Source organism: Mya arenaria, chromosome 8 (genome assembly GCF_026914265.1).
Source record: "Mya arenaria isolate MELC-2E11 chromosome 8, ASM2691426v1".
Taxonomy (NCBI): domain Eukaryota; kingdom Metazoa; phylum Mollusca; class Bivalvia; order Myida; family Myidae; genus Mya; species Mya arenaria.
In genome coordinates, this window is record NC_069129.1 from 41770639 (window position 1) to 41794636 (window position 23998).

Sequence of the window (23998 nt, forward strand, 5' to 3'; positions counted from 1 at the left end):
CAAGACTTTGCAGGATTGTTTGTCAACTTTTGCTCACGGAATTTACCAATATAATAAGTTTAACAATTGTAGTCTGGGACAACAAAATTTGTCCCCTACCGCTTTCCCGGGTGACTAAAAAAACATTTTAATATAATTTGTTCCGGGATTTCACGTGCATTTTTTGTACACAAGTGGTGAAGGATTTCTAGGTAATTTAAACTGATTTTTTTTAAAGCACCAACCTGCACATGTCTGTTTTAAGTTGTTGGATGTTGCACGTGAGTAATGGTTTCTACTTTCGGTTTATGATTGACATTTCGGCGGGAGTTTTACTGCAACTATGAAAGTTCCAAATTAAAATATAATTGTATCACTTACATTTCTTTGAATATTTTTATTTGAATTTTCTTTTAACTGTCAAACTTAAGAATTTAATTTAATTTCGAAATATTTTATTAGTCATTCAGTGCGGAATGACAAGATGGCTGCCTCCATACACATGTGAATAAAACATTTTTCAAACGTCAAATTTCTAAAGGTAAGAGGCTATTTTTAAGAAACAAGCACAGAATTCATATAATAATCAGTTACTTAATCGACTACTTTAGCTAGTTTTATCATTATATATTTCCGTCAGTATGTAATTGCTTATCTGTTTCAGATGTAGTAGTAAATCGGATACGGTATATTCGGATAAGTAAATATGTCGGTGTTACTCGGTTTTGTGGTCACTATGTTGTGTAACGTTTGCTAAACTGTTCATTTGATTAACAATTTCATAAAAAGTTTATTTGCAGTAGATCAGTGTTACTTTATGGAGTCATTTTTCTCGAATATTTACAGTTCATTGATTTACCACCATGGGGGAATTTAGAGTTCATCACATTAGATTTTTCGAGTGGACACCCCAGCCAGTGCAGTGTTTGGCTTACAACAAATCGCAACAGAAACTTGCATTGTCAAGGTATACAGTTTTGTCAATAAGAACTGGATGCCGAGCAAAATGGATTGTTCATATGGCAATTTGGATGGTTCAGGGTTCGAATTTAGACTCGCATACTCGCAAAATGCGAGCGACATTTGCAGATTGCAAGTGACATTTATTCAAGTTGAAAAATTCTGCAAGTGGCTTTTTCTAGACCTCAAAATGTTAAAAGGAAAGAGAATAAACATGAACTTAACTCCGCTGCGTAGTCGAGTGTAAACAGCCTATAAGTGGCATGTTTCCACTACCAGTATAAAAAAGACAGTAACGAGTCACCCTCTAGTAAGTTTTCAAAAATAGAACAAAGGCAAAGTTTAATCTCGAATCTTTCCAGGATGCTCCGAGGCGTGCATAATACAAAGTGAATACAAATGACGTAATCACCTAGCTCAATCATTAGCTAAATTTAGCGCAGTCATGCACTATATGTAAACCCCGTCAACCTTTGGATATATTTCCGCCTAACTGTCAAAGTGAATAGACTTCGTCAATTGATATTTTTAATGGTCCAGAGCATCCTCGCTACATTTACTGGTGCTTTTATTCATTTAAATTTATAATGTTATTGTTTTTAATACTTATAGACTTTATGAAATCTGTACCATGCTTGCCAAATGGATATTACCCAATGGCGAGGGTAAATATACAAAGTGAACAAAGTCAAATTATTGGACAGCTTTGTAATCAAAAAGCGGCCAGCATCTGATGAGTCTTTCCGTACCCCCCAAAAAGAATAAGCCATCAACAAGTTCTAGTAGTCGAGTTACTCAAGATTGATACATTTTAATATTTATAATATGTCTTTAAAGTTGTAAATTTCTACTTAAATTAGACAAAATCATAAGGGAATAAAGCAAATAATAAAATTGCAAGTTGATTTTTCATTTTGCGAGTTGCCTCAAAAAGCACTCGCAATGTTTTGCGAGTGCTCCTCAAAGTTAAATTTGAACCCTGTGGTTTTCATTTTTTTGAAAAATAAGTGAATTTTATGTACAATAAGTAGTTGCCGGTCAGTTGTTTCACCATTTGAGACAGTATAACCGAGAATTATTGAGAACTCTTGGTCTTACAAAATCCAGCAATGTCCTATTTTTCTAAAATAGTAAAAGACTGATGGTGGAACTGATGAAAGTTATGATGTTTAATGAAATAAATGCTGCGTTTTATTTGTAAGCCAATGAGTTCTGATGCATAGGACTTATCATAAGGGTGTTTGTTTATCATACATCAGTATATGGTAATCTTTTAATTTCAAAAACAAATTGTCACTTGTTTCCATTGACTACATGTAGCCAGACTATTTATATGTAAATATATGCTGTTCTCTCTCGAGAGAGTTTATTCTAAATTATTTTAGTGTTAATCGTGCTGATGGTATGGATAGCTTTGTTCATCATACAATAAAAAGTTACAACTATCATACATTAAAAATAGAATTGAAGGATATTGTTCCTTAGGCCTTGTGAATTTTTCCAAAGTTTGAAGTTTCTTTTGAAATATTTCCCAAACACATGTGGCGGATTAATACATTAATATGGTGTACTCTTCCAGTTGTTTTGCCCAAAGGTAGTATACTTGAATCTTGGCATTTATCTCATTTAGTCTTTGTACTATTTTTTTTATTACACCTTTAACAGTTTGTGTATACCACTTGATAAATTACGTCATATATGCTACGTCGGATGTTGCTTAAAATAAAGACTTAAATCTAAGATTACTTTTCTTTTACTACACCATTTTAAATGAAACAGAGGGCAGTCTATGCCGCATAAAGAGCCCCACCTTTGTTTTATAACCAGAGTTTGATAAGGTGATTAGTTTTATCAAACACTTCGGCAAACCTGTTTCCAATACAATGTTTTTACAGTGCTCCGTCAGACGGCCGTATTGTGAAAAGGTTTGTCGAAGTGTTATAAGAAACTAAACTCTCAATCAAACTTTGGTAAAAGACCAAAGGCAGAGCTCTGTAAGCGGCATAGACTGCGCTATGTTTCATTTAAGATGGTAAAGAAAATGAAAAGTTATCTTTGTTTAAAGTCTTCAAGCGAAGCAAAATATTGCCTTCCGACATAGTATTTATGACGCAATTTAACACGTGGTATACACACACTGTTTAATTGGTAACAAACATTTCAGGTCAAATGGCGGCATTGAGATATGGGATCTTACAGATGACTGGTACCTTGAAGATGTAAGTAACACATTTTTTGTACTTTGTTCTTTAAACTTGATTGTGACAAAGCTCATAGCTCATAGAACCAGTACTGATATCATTGAGAAAGTTTCCTTGGTGGGGATTTAAACGTAGCTTCCTTTGGTTGAGGGTACTAATATACTAATAAAACAGTTATGAGGCGAAAAGCAGTTTATTGATATAAAGTTCAACTGCTGTCCACCTCTCATCTGAGAGGTAATGGTTTGTGGCTAATCTGAGGCACTGTATCTCAAAAAAGAACAGTCCTGGTTCTGCTGTAGACTCCAGAGTGAATTATTTCAGCTATCTTTCACACTAAAGCCGAAATAAATCGGCACACAATTTCTCTGTGTCATATTGTTGAATTTTCAATATTTTGCTGCTGATTAAGTATGATGCATGGCATGTGTATAAGTCATGCTTCCGTAGGGTTGCAGGTTCAATCCCAGGCCCCATCATACTGAAAACCTTATAAAAGGTTACAATATCTCCTTGCCTGTATGGCATTTGGCATGAAAATTGTAGGTATCTTTACTTGGATGTGTGTTATGTTGCAAACTTCAGTAAGAAGGCTGATGTTATCTTTTTTCCAAAAGCAATGTTGAATATGCCTTTTTTATCTTTATCATCCTGTAGGTAGTCCCTGGCAAGGAGGGCAGGTCTGTGGAGGGACTGGTGTGGCAGGGAAACCGATTATTTACTGCTGGTCTCCATGGAAACGTGACTGAGATTGACCTGGTTGCTCTACAAACTAAGGTTTCATAAATTTAAGCATTTGATATTTCGTATTCTTGATTCGATCAGTGACGTTAACTAGTAGAATTCATTTTCATACATCAATTTTAAAGGTAAAAATCATTTTTATTTGATCAGTTGAAAATATTTCAATAAACTTGTGTCATCAAATTCATGTTCTGCTTAGCTCTTATGATTATTGTAACATTATATTTTTATTATCTGATAAAATTGTATATTTCCAGGATAAAAAGTATGCTTTGAATTAAAACCCCCTTTTTTGCAATGATAGTTGAGTTGTTCGTCAAATGCGGGTCCGATTTGGTGTCTTACATCAAACCCATCAGGCTCTCGTCTTGCTGCCGGGACAGAGGAAGGCTGTGTCGTCTTGTTCAACACTGAGGATGGGGCTTTAGAATACCTCTCTAGGTTTGACTCCCAGGTAAGCTTGTTTGTATGATCAAGGGTTTTTAACCAGGTTTTCAACGTCAAACATTGGTTTCTGTTCAATAACTTTAGTTAGCATTGATAGATATTGATGAAACTTGTGTGTAGGTAGCTTATGGGAAGAGATTGCTTGGGATTGCTTTTGAGGGGGGTGGGGCTAAGGTCAATGTCACTGTTACTAAAAATAGAAAAATGGTTTCTGCCCAATAACTTTAGTTAGCATTGATAGATATTGACGAAACTTGGTGTGTAAGTTGCTTATGCGAAGAGCTAGCTTGGGATTGCTTTTGAGTGGGGAGGGGCTAAGGTCAAGGTCACTATTACTTAAAATAGAAAAATGGTCAAGGTCACTGTAACTTAAAATAGAAAAATGGTTTCTGCCCAATAACTTTAGTTAGCATTGACATTGATGAAACTTGGTGTGTAGGTAGCTTATGTACAGAGCTAGCTTGGGATTGCTTTTGAGGGGTCAAGGTCACTGTTACTAAAAATAGAAAAATGGTTTCTGCCCAATAACTTTAGTTAGCATTGATAGATATTGATGAAACTTAGAGTGAAGGTAGCTTATGTGAAGAGCTAGCTTGGGAGGTGGGGTCAAGGTCACTGTTCTTAAAAATAGAAAAATGTTTTTCTGCCCAACAACTTAGTTAGAATTGATGGATAGTGTGAATATAGCTTATATGAAGCTGCAGATTGAACTTTTGAGGGTGGGGAAGAAGGTCAAGTTAAAAACTTAAGGTTTTTTTCAAAAAGCAGACAACTGATTTTTTGAGAATATTTTACAAGAACATGCATGCCTTTGAAGTGAAGCAGGGTCTGTGTTCACTATCGTCATGACTCTGAGTTTTAGACTCAGACTCAGAAAAGGGAATTTTGAAATGTTATATAACATCTTTAATATAATCAGCTTGACAAAATAAGAGTGTGTTATCATTGAATATGATTTTAAATATGTAAAGCCATTTTCTCAAATATTGCTCAGCAAACAGTGAATTTACATTGAAATTGGCATTTGCATTTTATAAAAGTGTTAATAATCAGATTAAACATTTTGCTTTGTAAAAATAAATTGTCATTGATATTCAGTGATGTTGGCTTGCAGAAAGTTAAATCATTGTCATATGCAAAAAAATAGGTAAAAGATATTCACAAAAATTGAGACTTAGTATGAATGTTGCAGCGAAACTAAACACATAAGATACTTAATTAGAGTAATTTTCAGTTACGTTTCTTTTTGATAAAAGTAAAGATAAAGTCAAATTAATTGGCTATAATTTCTGATTGCCCATAACAAAAACCTGGTTTCGTCGCATTGCGGCGCTTCTAGTTTAATGATACTTAAGTGTAAGATGATATCCATAATACTTTTTATTGCAAGATAATGCACAAATTATAATGCACAAATTGCTCAAAAACAAGTCAATAAATTTGATACTTAAACATACTTATTTTCAAAATTACAATTAATTTAAATACTAAAAAATAAAATCTATGGGAAAAGGGGGACAACTACGATAAATAATTCTTGATAATTCTCCCAATAATTTTAAGCACTGATATACAACCATAGTTATGACAATTTTATATAAAAAAACTTTGAATGACAAGCTCTAGGATTTGGAAACCATTATACAGGAATTAATATAAGGGCAAAAATTCATAAAAGCAGTCAAAGATTGTCAACTTAAAATCGCTTCTATTCGTGAAAAATCTTCTATTCGTGAAAAATTTAAATTCTACCGGTTTTGTAATGGTCTTTATGAGCTCTTACTGATGATAATCTGATATAAGCTATTTAAAACATTAAAATGATGGGTTTGAGTTGCTTATAAATATTCAGAAAAAATAAAAGTTATCTTCATGTAGTTTGATGCTGTTTTTTTTTCGTATAATTATTTGAGTGCTATCCTATTTACAAATGAGATACATATTGACTGCAAATGTATTGAATGAATTCATGTATTTTGATAATTGCCATTGACACATAGGCTTATATGAGCTGCAAAGCTTTACCTTACGACAACAAATAAATGAAAATAAATGTCTTTATTAACTGATCAAGGTTCCACTTCATATGAATTTACATAAATGACACAAGTCAGGTGAATGCATTTTCATTTGAATATGTACAATGGAAAATAATCTCATAGAAGGTATGAGAGTTTGACTGCATGTGTACATCATAGAGCATGTTTGTTGAAGAAAATTATGATTAAGTGGATCATAAAGTATAATTAGTTTATAAAAACCAATTGAATTTATCTTAGCCAATAGTATGTGCAACTGGTGGAGTTTTAATCACAATCTCTCTAGTAAAAGGTTTATGCCCTGCAATACATCCAAACCACTCTTGTCCCCTGCTCACTTTTGTCAACCTCCTTTTCAGGAGAGTCGAATCCTGTGTCTGTGTTGGCATCCGACTGAGGACCTGATAGTGACAGGTGGAATCGACAACATCCGTCTGTGGAGCGTGTCGTCTGGACGGGCCGTACAGAGAATGACACTGGCTAGACAGGACAAAAACAAGGAGACAGTCGTCTGGTGTGTCGCCTTCTTGAGGTAAAATGAATGTGTTTAAGTGCATTCATGTTCATCCTTATAATAATGTAAACATAACAGCATTATTATAATTAATAAAATTTTACCCCAACTTCAGAAAGTGAAGTGGGGGCTATATAGGAGTCACGTGTGTCATCACGTCCATCTGTCAGTCCGTCAGTCCCATTTTTGTTCCAGTACATATCTTTTTCTTTCCATGTTCGTTTTACATGTTAGATGTTACATTTCTTGAGAGTTCAGGTTGCAGTATAAACCGAGGTTAAAGTTTTGTATGACATCACACTTTTGTGCAGTTTAAAAAATACTTCTATAAGAACTGCGTTGTAGAGTGAATTAACTGAAGTTAAGCCACTAAAAAAAATTGTTTTGTTAGGGTTACATCCTTTTCAAAAAAAGGTAGGGTAGGTAGGCTTTTTATTTTTTTTTATTTTTTTTTTTTATTAGGCTTTATATAAGAATGTCATTTTCATCATTGGAGAATGGTGTTAAAGTTATCTTCTATATAAGCAATTAAGGTTTTAAACTACATATTGAAAAGCAAAAAAAAAAAGAATTTTTCATTTTTTTTCATTTTTTTTTTCAAACTGACTATAAAAACGTTAGGTTCGGCGCCTATTCCGTAGGTAGGGTCGGGTAACCCGAACCAAATGTATTTTTTTTTTAGGCCTAAGTTGAAAACACACTTAAGAAAACCTCTGTTCCTCCAGCTTTAAGATTTCTAAATTTATTATTAAGATCCTTCCCTTGTGTCCATTTTGAGAGAGCATGGGAATGGGAACAAGCCCTTGATATCTTGTGTGAGAGGGGTCGACACCTATACCACTATCCCACTCAAACAGTTTATTATTTATTTAATTGCCAGTTTTTCAAAAAGAAAATCAAAATAAAACAAGGGAAGTAACAACAATTTGCTTGATTATAATGTCTTCTCATGAGTTACCCTCCTTGAAAGGTTTAGAAGTAGAACTGCAACCATCTCCTTAGCATTTATTTACTTTTCATCTGCTTTTCAAAGAAGTCAATGTTTTGTAATTGCCTAAGTGTCTTACAAACACTAGAACCATGGTTACAACTCAAATATTGTTCAAAATGTGGAATTCACAACAAACCTAGTCCACGTCAGTGTATTTTCCCGTTTTGGGATTGGGGACCAGGAGCCAGGATATTTATGATTAGCTTATTGTGTCATTTTGACTGAAATTGCCAATTGCCCAGAAATGGACAAGAATGGTTTAAAAAACAGACAGAAAAAAATAGGGTGATACATTTATCTTTTAGATTACACAAATTCTTCAATCTAAATGTGGTTTTTCGTTCATTTGTTTATTAAAATAATAACAATAACATTCATTTTCACATTTGGGATAAAGGTATATGTTTTAGCATAGGAAAAGACCTAAACTGGTCAGGAAAAAAGCCACTGCACATGGGTAGCACTTCCATTAATCTTGTTTCACAAATTCTTAAGTATTTTTCTTTTGATGATCAACATGATAAGCATTAGTACTGAGCCTTACATTTTGCCACTTCACAGAACAAGTAAAGTTTCCCTTGTATGTTTCAGTGACATGACGATTGTGAGTGGGGATTCCCGGGGTAAAACCAGCTTCTGGAACGGCCGACACGGAACTGTCATCAAGGTATGTAGGTTATGACGACGTAAGTTTGCCATTATTCAGATGAAGTTTAAAATACCAATTCAAATTACGTTAATTGTATAAATTTCTTATTTAAAAGAGTATTAATTCTTAAAGGAAATTATTTTGAATATAACCATGATAAGCTACTTTTTTATGTTAAATCTAGTATATGCAAGTAATTTTGCTCAATAAATTAAGATACTTAAAGCAGTTTTCCTTAAGATGTTTTAAGAAAGTGGAGCCTGATTTTGTGAGTTAAAATACATTTGCTTTAGATATTTAAGTGTTAAATTATATTGTAATGAAGAACTCTGCATTTTTTTCTAAAGAGTATTAGCAGCCACAAGTCAGATGTATATTGCCTCGGGGTCGACCCCAGTGAGACCATGGTAGTATCGTCAGGTGTAGACTCCAAGGTCGTGCAATTCAGTTATGTTGCGGAGCGAGAAAACAGCGATTGGCGCGACTGGGTGCCAACATTCTTACACAACCAGCATACACACGACGTCCGTGCCATCCAGGTTATAGACAACCAAGTTGTGACTGGAGGTAGGTTATTTTTTATGTGTGATTTTGCTTTTGCATTTTATAAGTTATCCTACAAATTCCAATATTTGGAACTACTTTCCTGATGAGAAAATACTTAAAATTCATTCAAAATTTCCGATTTATTCAATTTCCTTTAGGAATTTCTATTCCTAATAAAAAAGGGTTTGGAAATAATTTTCCCAAGTGCTTCATCCCAAAACACCTTGTCAAAACTCTTAGAAGAAGGATTTCCTGATGATTAATGGATATGCAAACTGTTAAAACCTAGTTCTTACCTCATGAATAACCAAAAAAATGGATTTATATCTTAAGAAGACTGTGTTTTGATATATGAGAATAAATTGTAAAGAGTCTTCCCACACTTTTCAAATTGCAAAATTCAAGGTTATTTCCAGGACTGATTTTCCTGATTTTTTTCCTTGAATTAATGGTCTTTCAGAAACCTTCTTAAAAGTTTTTTATTTTTTATATAAAAGAGTTGCTGTTATTATTTTTCACTAAATTCAGGTGTGGATACAAACCTGATATTGTACAGCATAAAACGGCACATAACACAGAAACCAAAGATGAAGGAGAGAAATCAGTGGCGACGTATACCATCTCTTCCTCAGGTAACGTTTTGTTTATGTCCTCAAATTAGAGATTCGTAAAGATGAAAATTAACCAGGTAAACACTTATATTAGCATCTTACATTATTTATTTATAATCATTTTCAATCATTATATTAGCATCTTACATTATTTATTTATAATCATTGACAATCAATCTGAAATACCGATTGATTGGAAATCTTTGCATACAACAGAAAATCTACAATCTTGTTTGGATGATCACATCCCTTGAGTGAAGAAAAAAGATCAGTACAACTGAATAATACTTGTATAAAAAATGGCAATATCACCTATCTCTGTTACAAGGAGAACCTTGCCCCTTTTTCAACTGAAAGATATGACAAGTGTTGGCGTTCACTTGGCCGCACTCTTTAGTTCTCATTTTATCCCCAAATTTTACCAGACTTGGCTTAGATGAGTTTCATGAACTTTGTATGTAAGGTAAATACTCTTCATTTAACAAGCATACGTTATTTGAGAAGGGAAAATCCTGGCTTATATACATTATGTGTTTTCATTGAAATAATTTCCGAATATTCGAATATCTATTTTGCCATTCGTTTGCATCTCTATATTTAAGGCATACTACTATAACTGCTACTACTACCAGAAGTACTGTTACTCACCTCAGAGTTTGGACACCTTAAAATAATTAATTGTCTTGTTGTTATTTTAATTCTCTCATGTTTCCTATGGGGAAAAAAATAACAACTGAACATTTGCATTTGCTGTGCGTGACTATTGTTGATTAACAGACTATGTATGTATGTATTTGTATCCCATTTCAGAAGCCGCTGGTTCACGTTGCAGGGAAGGAGAATGTCGTAATGTTACAGTACCCGAATTATCTTGAAGTGTGGAGGCTTGGATATACTGACAAAAGTGGTAATGTTTTACACAAGGTTCAGAAAACTTTGTAACATTAAAATCTTTATATTAGACAGTTTTGAAAGATAAACTAAATGGGAGAAATATGCTGTTAAAAATACCATATATAGAGAACAAGGCTTCAAGTTTAACATGGAGCTAGATAGGCTATAAGGGATTATTTTTAGCTTGTATTTTTTTTAAGAAAACATACATTTTTTTTATAAGAAAAACATTTAGACAATATCATTGTTTTGATGTCATTATTGCCAAATGAATTTGCATTGACTTCATGTAAAAATTTAATGTAGAATAGTTAATAAATAGTTAACTTCATTAAAATCGAAGACAAATACATTAGATATCATGACATGATTGAAATTTGCGGATGGTATTCAAAAGCTTTTTTTATGCCAAATATATTTCATCTTGCAGAAATGAGACATTCATGTATTCAATGATTGAAAACAAGGAATATAACATTGAAGTAAAATGAAATAAATTTCTTAAAAAGTGAATATTTGAAATCAAGCCTTTTTGTACATGATGGCAGGAATCTTTTCTGCTTTTCAAGGGGGATTACTGTGTAGGTACATAGATACATGAAAAAGTAATAGGTACATGACATGTTATTTAACACATTACACATATTATCTTCAGGAGTGAATGGTGATATATTATCCCTGACATCCAACCCTATAAAGCTGATTCAACTGAAGACGAAAGGAGGATCACCTGTTTACTGTAGCGCGCTCGCTCCGACGGCAAAAGTGCTCGCGTACTCAGATGGCGAAACTGTGCGCACCTACACGATTACCATGGTAATATTTAATATATTTTTTAAGTCATCAGTCAACTGTAGCGTACTAACTTACATGGCTACTGTGCTCGCATAATGAGCCGAGAGTGTCTATGGCATTTACATGGTTATATAGCATGTAGGAGTGAATAAAATTCACACTCAGAAGGGTGATGGTGGGGATGTAATTTATGATATAAAATAATTTAAACCATGGTAATCCAATAAGTACAAACAGTATTCTTCTGAGTATGCAAGCACTTTAGCTGTTGGGATTCCTTTAACCTGTTTACTAAAATTGATTAAAACCTGCCAGGGCTCGCTTGTATCAATTTCAGGCCTTCCAGCAGCCACTAACAAAAAAGTAGGAAAAAGTAGGAGGTTTTCTAACAGAAAAGAAGGAAATAGTAGGAATATTTTTTACAAAAAAGTAGGAAAAGTAGGAATATATTTGGTTAAATATGTAATTATTAATAGCTATTAACTTACCTAGAGGAGATGTTTTTAATGCAAAATCATACCATTTTCACCCACACAGTTCATTTATTTTTGGGTAACCCGACCCTACCTAATAGAAGCTGCAGACCCTAGTATTTTAAAAAGAAAAAAAGCAGCAAAAAACCCGGTCCTCCCGCCATAAACTCAATTTTGTTTAAACAAACTGTCATTAATGTTTGACAGAGAATAAAGCTTTATAACAACAGCAATATATGAGTGACTTTTGCAAGAAATAGTGCTGTTTGCAAGGAAATGACAATGTATATTTGGAAAAAAAAATCCCTACCTACATGTACCCTACCTAATAATTTTGGGGATGTTACCGTTACAAATATCTTTTTAGGCATAATGACCATGAATTAGATATCCTCTTTGGATTTTCATATGAAAATTATTTGGTCTGTTAAAGCACACTCACACCCATGGCCAAATTGCTCCCATTCTCTTGTGGAGAGTGGGTCTTGGGCACTGGTATTGAGAACGTACATCGTAGGTGAAATCGAAAAAAATCTTGAAATAAAAAAGATCTTGTAGGTCAATGAAAATCATTTGAAACAGGAGTGTTAAACACCATTTGAAAGATTTGCACCTAAAATCAATCATTACCAGTAGTTAATATTGCCATAAATATTGCAAGAATTTTACTATTCGAAACTTTGTGATTTGATCAAGATGAAGATTTAAAACCAAACAAAATAGTACTTAGATAGATAGATAGATAGATTTATTCCTGCATATATATATGTCATAGTAACAAAACTTAACAGATGTTTGATAAAAGGTGTCACAATTTTAAAACTCATGAAATCTGTTAGGCAATAAAATCACCCAAAATAGACCATGTGAATTAAATAAACTCAATAATAACATTGTTGAAGTTAACAATGTTGCTAATGGGATCGTTGTTAACTTTCAAATCTTAAATAATCTAAAAGTTTTGTGAACACGGATGTCTCTTTGGTTAAATTCTAGAGCCGCCCCTGGTATGTTATTTTGTGACAATTAAGTATACAAACAACTATAGCAAATTTCGCTTTAAATGTCTTATTTGTCTATAATATCAAATAATGCTGATGGTTTGAAAATACTGGTCTAGACTTAATAACATCATTTAAAAACCAACTTATAAATAATGCTTAAAAATAACAGAACATTCATACGTATATGAAAATCATCAGACATAGACAAATATACTGGAATGTTATTTGTCAAATCTGAAAAAAAATATGGAAATAATTGTAAATTAGTCTGGGTGGTCAGACACATTAAAGTTCCCTGGAATTTACATTATTTTCTCTCAGAACTTGATTTTATTGTTGACGATGCACTCGGTATACTTATCATTTGCATGTAGTACTATGCAGACAATCTGACATACTTCACTTAGGCTTACGTTATTTCAGCTTACTTGTTTTATGTGTTTTCAAGAGACATATTTTGTTGAACACATGGTAAAGAGTATCAAGCTTGTTTTTTTTTTATTTGAATCTTATTTTAGTGTCTCCAAAGCATACTGAAGACACGGAACAAAATCCTTCATTTCAGTACATTTTTTTACGTTCTAGAATGGGTCTACTTAGCGTAATAATATTTGAGTAAATTGCCACCGGCCTCATTACATTTTCTGATATTTTGAAGCCTATGTATAAGGTTTATTCAGATGATTGCCAGAGATGGCCGAGTTGTTACGATTTATATATGTCTGCAGTTGCAGAAATAAAATAGTTAATATCAATTAAATGCCCTCAGACGGCCTTAAAGAAAAAGGAAATCTTCCATTTTTAATCAACAAACTATAAATTGAAGGTTATAAGAAGTCGCAGCAGTTGCAGAAATTAGATAGTTAATATCATTTAAATGCCCTCAGACGGCCTTTAAGTTATTTAAGAAAATCTTCCATTTAAAACCAACAAACTTTAAATTGAAAGGTTATAAGAAGTTGCTGCAGTTGCAGAAATGAAATAGTTCATATCATTTACATGGCCTCAGACGGCCCTTAAATAAAAGAAAATCTTCTATTTTGAAACAAACAAACTGTAATTAATGGTTTTAAGAAGTTGCTGCAGTTGCAGAAATGAAAAAGTTCATATCATTTCAGACGGGCTAAAAGTAATTTAAGAAAATCTTCTATTTTTAAAATCAACTTACAGATGCAGATTATTAATTAGGCAAATGAATGCAATTAAATGGAATAAAGCAAGAAAGACAATTTGATTTTAGGTTACTGTCATTTTATTATTTTGAAATATCTTTTGGCAGGAAAATCTGAAGAGTATTCAACCGGAGGTGAGCATGTGCCGTATCCAGGGCGACACAAACCGGGGAGCAGATGGCGCTCACTGTATGTGCTTCCTGTCAGACGGGGAGAGGCTTGTTACCGTGACAACATCGTCTAGACTGCAGCTCCTGGGTCTAGAGTCTGGCAAAGTTACTGTGGAACATACGTTTCCGGCATTGTCTGGTAATTTTTCGTATAATGGGAGATGTTAATAAGCGGTTAAAATAAAAAATAAAATGAGATTACAGAATTGGTTCAGAAAATTGTAACAGACAACTATTTGAAACAACATCAATGAAAATTCACATCTACTGTTGCAGCTTAAATTCATTATCTTTATTCATCATATGTTTTCCAGTATTTTATTAGTGAAATAAAAATGGTATTTCACTGTTTCAAACTGCGAAAAATATCAATTAGGTATTTTTCACTGTTATGAAATTTTAGCCTGTTATTCGCATTCAAATCAAACGTCAGCGTGCACACTGCTTGGACACAAATTCAACAAATGATGTCAAGTTTGCGCACAATTTGGCATGCTTTTCTGGAAAATTACAATAATGTCACAGTGTAAGATTGCAGTATATTTCATCGAGTGCTATGCAGCTTATAGCTCACTAGCTAATGATGCTCACTTTTGAAATATATTGCGTTCTAAAGCTAAAATAAATTATTGTCCTATATGTGAACAGCCACAAAAAGAAATGGGTTTTAAAGTAAACATGATGTAAAGCACAATGACGTCAGAGTTTCTTCTTACTAAAAGGACAACTGTGCTCTCTATTGTGTGTATTAATTGTCAAGTTAATTTTAAGGAAAATTGTATTTAACATTTCTTATAGTTTAACTTATTTGATTATTAATTTTTACCTTATGTAATAGAGCAAATAAAAGCCCTCTCCACCTTGGAAATTAAGATTAGTTTTTCCTCTAAAACTATAATTGCTTATCTTTAATCTTAAAAAAATAAATAGATATATTTTTTTTCTCTTATTTTTTTCAATTCTATACAATGAGAAATTCATGATTCATTAAAGGATGTTTCTGAGCGATATATTTTACTCCATTTGTCACCAAAATGTTTGAAATAGTACGGGTAATCTGAGACTGTTTTTCCAAAACTGAAAAAAATCTCTTTTTTTCCTTTCAAAAAGGACTTCCCCACAACTGGTTTGAACGTTTGATAGCAAATTGAAGCTTAAACATGCACATTATATACAAAAAATCCCCCTTTTTTACGCGAATTTTCCACCTTTTCAAAAGGCCCCAGGCCCCCTCCCATTTGTTCAGAAAAAAACCCCTGTCAGATTTAATATAAAAATGCAAAGATTTAAGATAAGATCCCATTCTACTTGGGAAAAAATTGTTTCTGAATAATGAATGAAAATGTAGCAACTTTAAGACATTTTTTTTATAACGCCAAAGAAAGAAACGGCAGGGACACCGCCTATTCTGTAGGTAGGGGCAGGTAACCCGAACCACATGTATCTTTTTTAGGCCTAGTTTCTGTACAGTTCAAGAAATATGATTCATGGTTTATGATTCTTAGTTTCTATGAGTAAAGCATAGATTTTAAGGTTTTGCATCATATTGCATAGCACTGTCATATGTAGTCTCTTGTTTGAAGTTGGTTAGGCGATATTGATAATTTACTAAATTTAAATGTTAATTAAAGACATTATTGTGAGTGAATAAAGTTGTAACTTTCTTATGTTATCCCCAGAGAGTTACCATCTGTTGTGTGCGAGTTCCGATGATAGGTACGCAGCAGCTGCGGACCACGCGTGCAACGTGCACATCTACAGTCTCACCAGTAAACAGGTATGCAGGGATGTAAACAATTTGAGTTAAAAAGACCCCATCAAGCAGATTAAATGCACCATATCTACAAGCTGCAACCTTTCTTTTGGGATTGAACGCACCATATCTCTTGAGTTCAATATTTATGCGAAAAGCTTAATTTTGGTGAATGTTACCAATAAATACACATATTTGCATCATTCTGTCCATATGAAAATTTTGTTGCAGGTATAACTTATAACTTAATGTATTTTGGGGTACACTCATAAACTCATAATGATATTCTGCTATTAACTGGAAGATGGTTTGCACATAGAGTTTTGTATGACATATCTTTAATATAAGGGGTCTGAACTAACAGTCCTGGGTTTGATTTCTTAATTGGGCGCCTGTGATTTTGGTTTGCAGTCAAGAAGCTGGACAAGTGGGTTTACCGTGGGTAGTCTGTTTTCCCCCACAACACAAAACCACACTCTCTCGTGCCGTGCCGATGAAAATGATTACTATAATCTGTTTCACAAATGTTGTAAATAAAGAGTTTAAGCTAATTAACTATAAGAGTCTTTGTCTTGTTTTTCTTCTGAACAACACTAACCATGAATTTAAACTGTGAAAAGTTAAATAAGCTAATTTCGCCATTAGTCGTCATATTGGTCGCCATTGGTGTTCAGTGCACTGACTGACATTACTAATACAAACTTACACTTGACGAATATAGTATACAATATCAAGCTATATAACAGGGCTTAACAAAGTTTATTATAGGCAAAGGTCCTTAGTTTTCAATGGAGTGGCAAATACATAATTTTTTATAAAGACTTATTGATTTACTACTGCAATAAAAAAGGCTAAAACGAGAACATTATTGCGAACAATTTTTTTTATATGAATATATTGGTATGTGGAACAGACATAATCAGAGTTGTTAAACTTGAGGTTTAAACTATGCCATCTTGTACCCTCTGTTTGACATTTCAATGAGTGCAGAGGGTTAAAAACTGATAACCAATTTTATCAAATCTTCAAGAAACGCAGCCAGATCATGTCTCAGCATGATGCTTGAGTCAAGTCAGAATATGAGTCATATCGGGTCAAAAAATAGGTCATTAGATGTGAGTGTTATAAAACAGTGAATAAATATAAGTGATTGTTATTTAACCGCAGTTATTATGTCGCCGCCATTTACGGGGAGACATATTGTTTTTCCCTATCAGTCAGTAAGTCAGTGCGTCTGTCACACTTTGTTTCCGCTCAATAAGTTGAGAACACTTGGACCTAGGAACTTCATACTTGGTATGCCAATTGGTCATGACCAATCGATGACTTCCATTGATTTTGAGATCAGAAGGTTAAAGGTCAAAATTGAGTTGACCTTGAGGTGAAAAAAAAACGCAGTTTCTTTTTAATAGATAATGATCCATTAGATCCAGTAGCTTCATATTTGATATGCAAGTTGGTCATTACTAGTAGATGACCCCTATTGATTTTGAGTTCAATAAGTCAAAGGTCAAGGTCAACTGCAGTGACCTTGAGGTGAAAAAAAGAGTTTCCGCTCAATAACTAAAGAACACTTGGACCCTTGGACATGTTTCAACAATGTTTCTTAGTCTTAAATCTTATGCTCCAAGTGCATGGTTTTAACTGTAAATTACGGGCAGAATCTTTGCGATAATTGTCCTTACAATATTTTGAGTGGAACGCAGGTTACACCAAAAACAGAGTTACGCCTAAAAAGTTACGATCTTAAGCCTTACAATCTTTATTAAAATGGGGCCCAGAAACTTCATACTTGGTATATAACCAGTCATATATAACCGGTCATAACCAGTAGATGACCACTATGTTTGTTCGTCTCCAGTCAAATAATACAAATTTCATGTCCAAAATTGATAATTTCTCACCTACGTTTGGGGAGACAAGCTCTTTTTCAATAATCTCTAGCTGAAATTATATTTGAGCACACAGTTTAAGTGAATAGCATTGATATATAACAGCATTCTAGTTACTGAATACCATCTGTTTAATGTTTAAAACCAATCACCTTTGCCTCTTAAAATTGAAACCTTGTACTGGGCCAATATGTATGTCCAATCTTGAGTCTTGATTATAGACTCCAGACTGAAAACTGCAATCTTAATTTTATTGTGACTTTTTTTCTTGCAGAGGTATTATGGTGAAAATTGCTAAAATTATTTATACGTTGGAAACTCGCTATGTTGAATTCATTGGGTCTTTGGTAAATGCTTCAGTATATTAATTATAACGGAAATTGTATAACAGAATAACAGACATAGAAAACATGTCTTACTAAACCCTACATATTTTAAAAACAGTTTGACATAACCAGAATATTGAGATAACACAATTTGACATAGCGAGTTTCCACTGTACTTGCAAATTTAAGTATGATTAACACAGATTATGTTAAAAAATGATGTAATAAGTCTAGACTCAGACTTCTGACCTACACCGAGGGTTTTGCCCAGGAAACAAACTCGATAGTGATACATAATTATTACCTGTTAGGTTTCTTATTAAGCTGAAATTAAATTAGGATAAGATAAACCAATCATCCCACTATATATCTATGATGTTTTCTGCGTTGTTTCAGCACGTATGTAGCGTTCCACACATGACTAGTCAGGTGACTGCTCTTGCCTTCCACCCTGACGGCACGCAGCTCGTTATGGCATATGCCAACCAGAAGGTAACACATATATTGTCATGTAACATGTATTAAAAGACAATGAAATATTGATAGTGCAAAAAAAAAAAAATCTTTGTGGGTTAATCCATTTAACCAGACAACCAATCCAAGGAAGGCATTTCAAATTGTACCATCCTGTCCTCCTATAAAATATCAATGTAAAAAGGTTGAAAAAATGAATAGGAACATCCTTATTGAATTTCTTCATTTTACTGTCCTTGTATTTTAAATTGGAATAGCTCTTTAAAAAGACTGAATGGCCAGAAGTTTGTGTTTTGACTAATGTATCATATCTAAACTGTTGCTCCTCTATCACATAAAAGGCAGTGATATATCTCTTTAATAAATGCAGATTTCTTTTTTTTTTAACATACTGCGGCATATTTTAACTTTTATTTTTTTTAACAGAAATTTATTATTATTTTGAGCAATTTAAGAAGTCTTTGGTGACAGGTTCACACCTACACCGAAACTTTTATTATCCTGAAAAATCATAACATATAAAAATTCAAGCTTATTTTTACAATCCTGTTTTAACTTTGGTTTGCCTGGTTACGGAAGTGGTTGACGCACTCGCTTCACACCAAGGCGATCCATGTTAGATTCCTTGCCTGGGTGCATGTGAGTTTGGTTGACGGTCACCAAGCCAGACAAATGGGTTTTCTCCAGATTCCCCTACAACACAAGACCACATTCTCATGCAACATCGTGCCAACAAGAGTGACTTAATATAAGTTTATAAAACTTTCTTCACAAATGTTGTAAAATAGATAACATTTAAACTAATCCTCCAAACTCTCGCTTCCATTTATCATCCCCAGATCGTCGAGTTTGATGTAGATGAGGAGCAGTATAGCGATTGGACACGGGCAAACATGCAGAAATTCATGCGGTCTTGGCTTACACGACGTTCCAAAATCACCAACATCGCCTACAACCCATCCAATACATCACAAATCGTCTTCAATGACGAACAGTTGTTCTGTATACTCGACAAGACACAGGTAGGGAATTCTGAATTATTTTCTTATTTTATCTCCCTCAGACATGATGCCATTTTGCATCTTGTGTTAGAATATATTGTCATTGACATATGTTTTCAGTCTATGTAAAAACATAAAAAAGATGGACTGCAACCAAAATCATTAAAGCCACACTGATCAAACGTTGCTCTTTAAATTGTAAAAAAAAAAACATTTATGAAGTTTGAAAGGTAAGTTTACCAATAACCTGTAACATTGACAGTCCCATATGTGGTATATTTTGGTTTCCCAATATTGAGAATCGTGTTGAGTAAAGTTGTGTGATTTGGCGTTGACTGGGGTAATACTCACTTACATCAGAAACATGAAGTGGGATTGTATACATTGTCACTGGCCAGTTCTCTGTCCTCCAGGTCATGAGGTGGTGTGCAATTTTAATTCAAGAACACAGTACAGTTTATTTGTTACATATACTTACTGTTTAGGCTTTTGTTTCTTCTGATCAGAACGCCACAAGGTGTCCTATACACAGAGGGGCATCCTAACACAGTGCACTAAGATGCCCTGAGAGACACTATCTGTTTTCTTGTAGTTTGTTTGAAAGAGAACCCTTAGTGCACTGTTCAGGCTTCATGCCATTAAAATAATTCTCAACAGTTTCCAGACTGGGGTGGTGATATCAATGTCACATTTACCTACCCATTCACTGTCTGATGTGTGATGACATGACTTGACATACATTTGCAATTTGTTTCATGTGTATTTCTCCATTTCAGAAATTCCCAGACTCTGGTATCTCATGGCAGCGACTGTGTTCACCAAACCCTGACCACCCCTCCGCATTTCACCTGTGTAAAAACTACAAGGTAAATATTTATCACTTGGTTCATTGGAGCAAAACTATTATAAATATCATCTCATTGTCTCAAAGTCAAGCTAAGTACTGAACTCATTTAATCATGTAAGATTAGTTTTAAGACACATTTAGATTTGAAAGCTCAGTGTTTCTAAAGGAGTCTATGTTGTCCAGTGATAATTCAATTTTAGAGGTGTCTTGACCAATTATGAAATATGTGTACATAGGTATCATTATTAAACTTACACTTACAATTACAAAGATATTTGACCCTGACCTTTTGTGTATCTTGTACATTGGTTTCATTACTCAACTTGACCTTGACATTTTGTGTATCTTGATAAGTAATCAGTACGTGAATATAGGTTTTATTACTCAACTTACAATTTCCATAGCTAAGATATTTGACCTTGACCTTTTGTATATCTTAACCAAATCTTAAATATGTGTATGTAAATTTCATTACTAAACTTACACTTCCCATTGTGCAGATATTTGACCTTGACCTTGTTTGTTCCAGTTTCTGCTACAGTTGACCCCGTTGCCAGACAACTGGCTGGTTGCCGTGGAGAGGCCCCCACTGGACATGTACAGCTCCCTGCCAGAGGCACTCAAGCGGAAAAAGTTCGGCACATGATGGGGGACCTTCGTTGTATTGGAAATATATATATATGGACCAGTATGATATGCCTCTGAATTAAAGGCATTTAAGTAAAGATTCGCATCAGATTCAAAGTGGAAGTGGTTAATTTACATCAAAAAATATACTGGTAATATAAAAATAAAAAAACTGATGAATTGGTTGGGAAAAAAAATGTTGGTGAAATGATGATGGTCTTCAAAGAAAATCAAGAACGGTTGCATCAGTTTAATCTAGCTTATCTATTCTGATTTTTAAGAAAAAAGTTGAGATTTTGTCATAGCCTCGCTGTTAACATTGGCCTGCCAAAACTTAAACTGAACATGGGCATCAAGTTTCTTGAGAATATAATCATTATACTTAGGTAACGCTTTTTTGGGGGGAAAAGCTTATAATTAATAACCACTATCTCAAAATCTGTTCAAAAATATTCTCATGAAACTTTATGCACATGTTACCAATGAGATTATATACATGATTAGCAGAGTCCATAAATCCAACATAAACTTTTGTTTCACAAGCCATCTGTCTCTAGATTGATAGAAAAAACAACAACAGAGGAGTAAATTGACATTTATACAGCGCTCTTAGTGAACGTTAGCAAAAGAATAGTAATAAAAAAATGAAGTTTTAGATGTGCATGAATATCACTTCAAAATTGGTTGTTCATTATAAAAAAAACACAGGAAATTATGTTTTAAACCTTGTTGTTTGTGACATAGTTATTTTGAAGTCTGAAAATTATATATTTGATTAAATCTATAAAATTAAATAATGTTGTTATCAATCATATGCCCTGAAGCTGAAAGATGACTTTGCAATAGATGTTATCTGAGCTTTATATTCATGCCCCACTTCAAAGAAGCGGTGGTATATTGCTTTACGGTAGAAGTTTCATTGTCCTATTGTTAACTTGAGAAAGTTTGGGCCTATGGTCCCAAAACTTGGTAGGGAGGGTTATCATGATCAGCAAATGTCCCCTATAAATTTGGAGGTCAGTTGGTCAAAGGTCATGGTAGGGTGACCTTAAACACAAAAAGCTTTTTTGTTGGTAACTAGAGTATTATTGGGCCTATGATCTTCAAACTTGGTATCGAGGTTGGTTATAACCTGCAGATGGCTTATATTGATTTTGGGGTCAGACAGTGTGGTGACCTTGAACACAAAAAGCTTGTCTGATTGATAACTAGAATATGCTTTGGTTAAGGACTTCAAACTTGGTAAAGAGTTAGGTTATTGCCTACAGATGACATCTACTTTTGATTTTTAGGTCAAAGGTATTAGTTACTAACCTTCAACACAAAAACCTTGTCTAATTGATAAGGATGCTTGGGCAGTCCTCATATTTAGAAGGGAGGTTGGTCATGACCATCTCTCTGTGCGACAAGACGCAATCAGGGAGGAATTAGTCACTTGATTGTGACAGCTCTTGATATTCATTTTAAATAAATGTTTCATCTCATGTTGATAATAATGTAAAGGTCAAGTTTCATATATTTCCATTGGTTTTGACTCGTATTATACACTTGACGCCATGCCAATGAGTTCGTCACATGATGTCTTCGCTTGTCTGTTTTTGTGTTGTCATTGACATGCAGAAACTTAAACCTTGGACATAATTCAACATCTCATTCAAGAACATGAAACTTGGTAAATGAAAAAAGCGCGACAATAGGCAAATATGTAGCAAGGCCCATATATGTAGCAAGATCCATATATGTAGCAAGGCCCATATATGTAGCAAGGCCCATAACTCTGGCAATATTAATTGGGCTAATTTACTTATCAATAAAAAATCCTTGAAGATTCTAGCATTGCCGACTGCTTGTGATGCTCCAGTTACACAGTTTGATGGCCATGTTCATTCCATAAGCATTATCAATCGTTGCTTATTATATGCTTTCATGGTGTTTATACAGATTTTTTAGTGAAATAAAAATGATATTTCACTGTTTCAAACAAATGTGCTGATAAAATCAACTCTGATCAAATTTGCATATTTTATTTCTTTTATATGTTTTTTTGTTTAATTCAGGGGGCTATTTGTCCCCCGCCGGGAGACACGGGTATGAATAAAATTTCCTGGGGATTTTTCCCCCCACCTGTGATATAGCGTGTATGGGTTCTAAATACAATATTCTGGATAAGCAAATCATAGTACATTGAATTATACATTTGAGGAAGATACCAATTTGAGAAATTCCTGAAATATTCAGTTTGAGAAAGATATCCATTAAGGAATTCCTGGAAAACTACAGTTAAGAAAAATAAATTTCCTTTAAGAAATTCCTAGAATGTTACAATTGAGGAAGATATCCATTAAATTATTCCTGGAATATTACAGTTGGGGAAAATATCAATTTAAGAAATTCCTAGAATATTACGATTGAGGAAGATATCAATTTGAGGAATTCCTGGATTAATACAGTTGTGGAAAATATCAGTTTGAGAAAAAAATAAAAACAGGAATATTAATGAATATCTGTCAAAGGTGCCATCTGTACACTGGAGTGGATAGACAGTTTAATGAAATGGATATTCAACTGTTCAGATATTAATTGTTATTAATAACCCTATCTTTTCAGGAACGTATCATACAATAGTTTTGTCCGAATCATATTTCAGGGTAGTGATAATACCTTTATTTCCATCATAATAGTTCGAAAATGTTTTTTACAATTTTGGAATTAAAATTTCCTTTGTAAGACAGTGTACTGGTGTCCATTTCAAAAGGTCATGAGAAAATACTGCTGGTGGGGCCCGAACCCATAACTTTTGGATAAGAGGCGAACACTTATACCATTGTCAATGAAACCCATTGGGTTATACAACAAGTGCTTTTATATAATGAAGAAATGTATTCCTTT

General features: G+C 33.7%; 1 protein-coding gene across 1 annotated transcript; it reads left to right on the forward strand.

Annotated features, from left to right (window-relative positions):
• The first annotated feature begins 438 nt into the window (after positions 1-438).
• On the forward strand, positions 439-21897 carry LOC128244977 (U3 small nucleolar RNA-associated protein 4 homolog). The gene is made up of 17 exons (XM_052963149.1): positions 439-520; positions 826-946; positions 3104-3158; positions 3798-3917; positions 4189-4338; positions 6730-6902; positions 8467-8542; positions 8872-9091; positions 9599-9702; positions 10492-10588; positions 11231-11391; positions 14127-14328; positions 15869-15966; positions 18557-18652; positions 19474-19656; positions 20412-20501; positions 21012-21897. Exons 2-17 carry the CDS (start codon positions 843-845, stop codon positions 21126-21128), a joined length of 2046 nt encoding a protein of 681 aa, XP_052819109.1. The 5' UTR covers positions 439-520; positions 826-842; the 3' UTR covers positions 21129-21897.
• The last annotated feature ends 2101 nt before the right edge of the window (positions 21898-23998 follow it).

Bases quoted from the DNA above. Each gene is read 5' to 3' on its own strand.
- LOC128244977 (XM_052963149.1), top strand. From the start codon at position 843: ATGGGGGAATTTAGAGTTCATCACATTAGATTTTTCGAGTGGACACCC. The intron at 947-3,103 runs GTATACAGTTTT...CAAACATTTCAG, and splicing joins CAGAAACTTGCATTGTCAAG to GTCAAATGGCGGCATTGAGA. The intron at 4,339-6,729 runs GTAAGCTTGTTT...CCTCCTTTTCAG, and splicing joins TCTCTAGGTTTGACTCCCAG to GAGAGTCGAATCCTGTGTCT.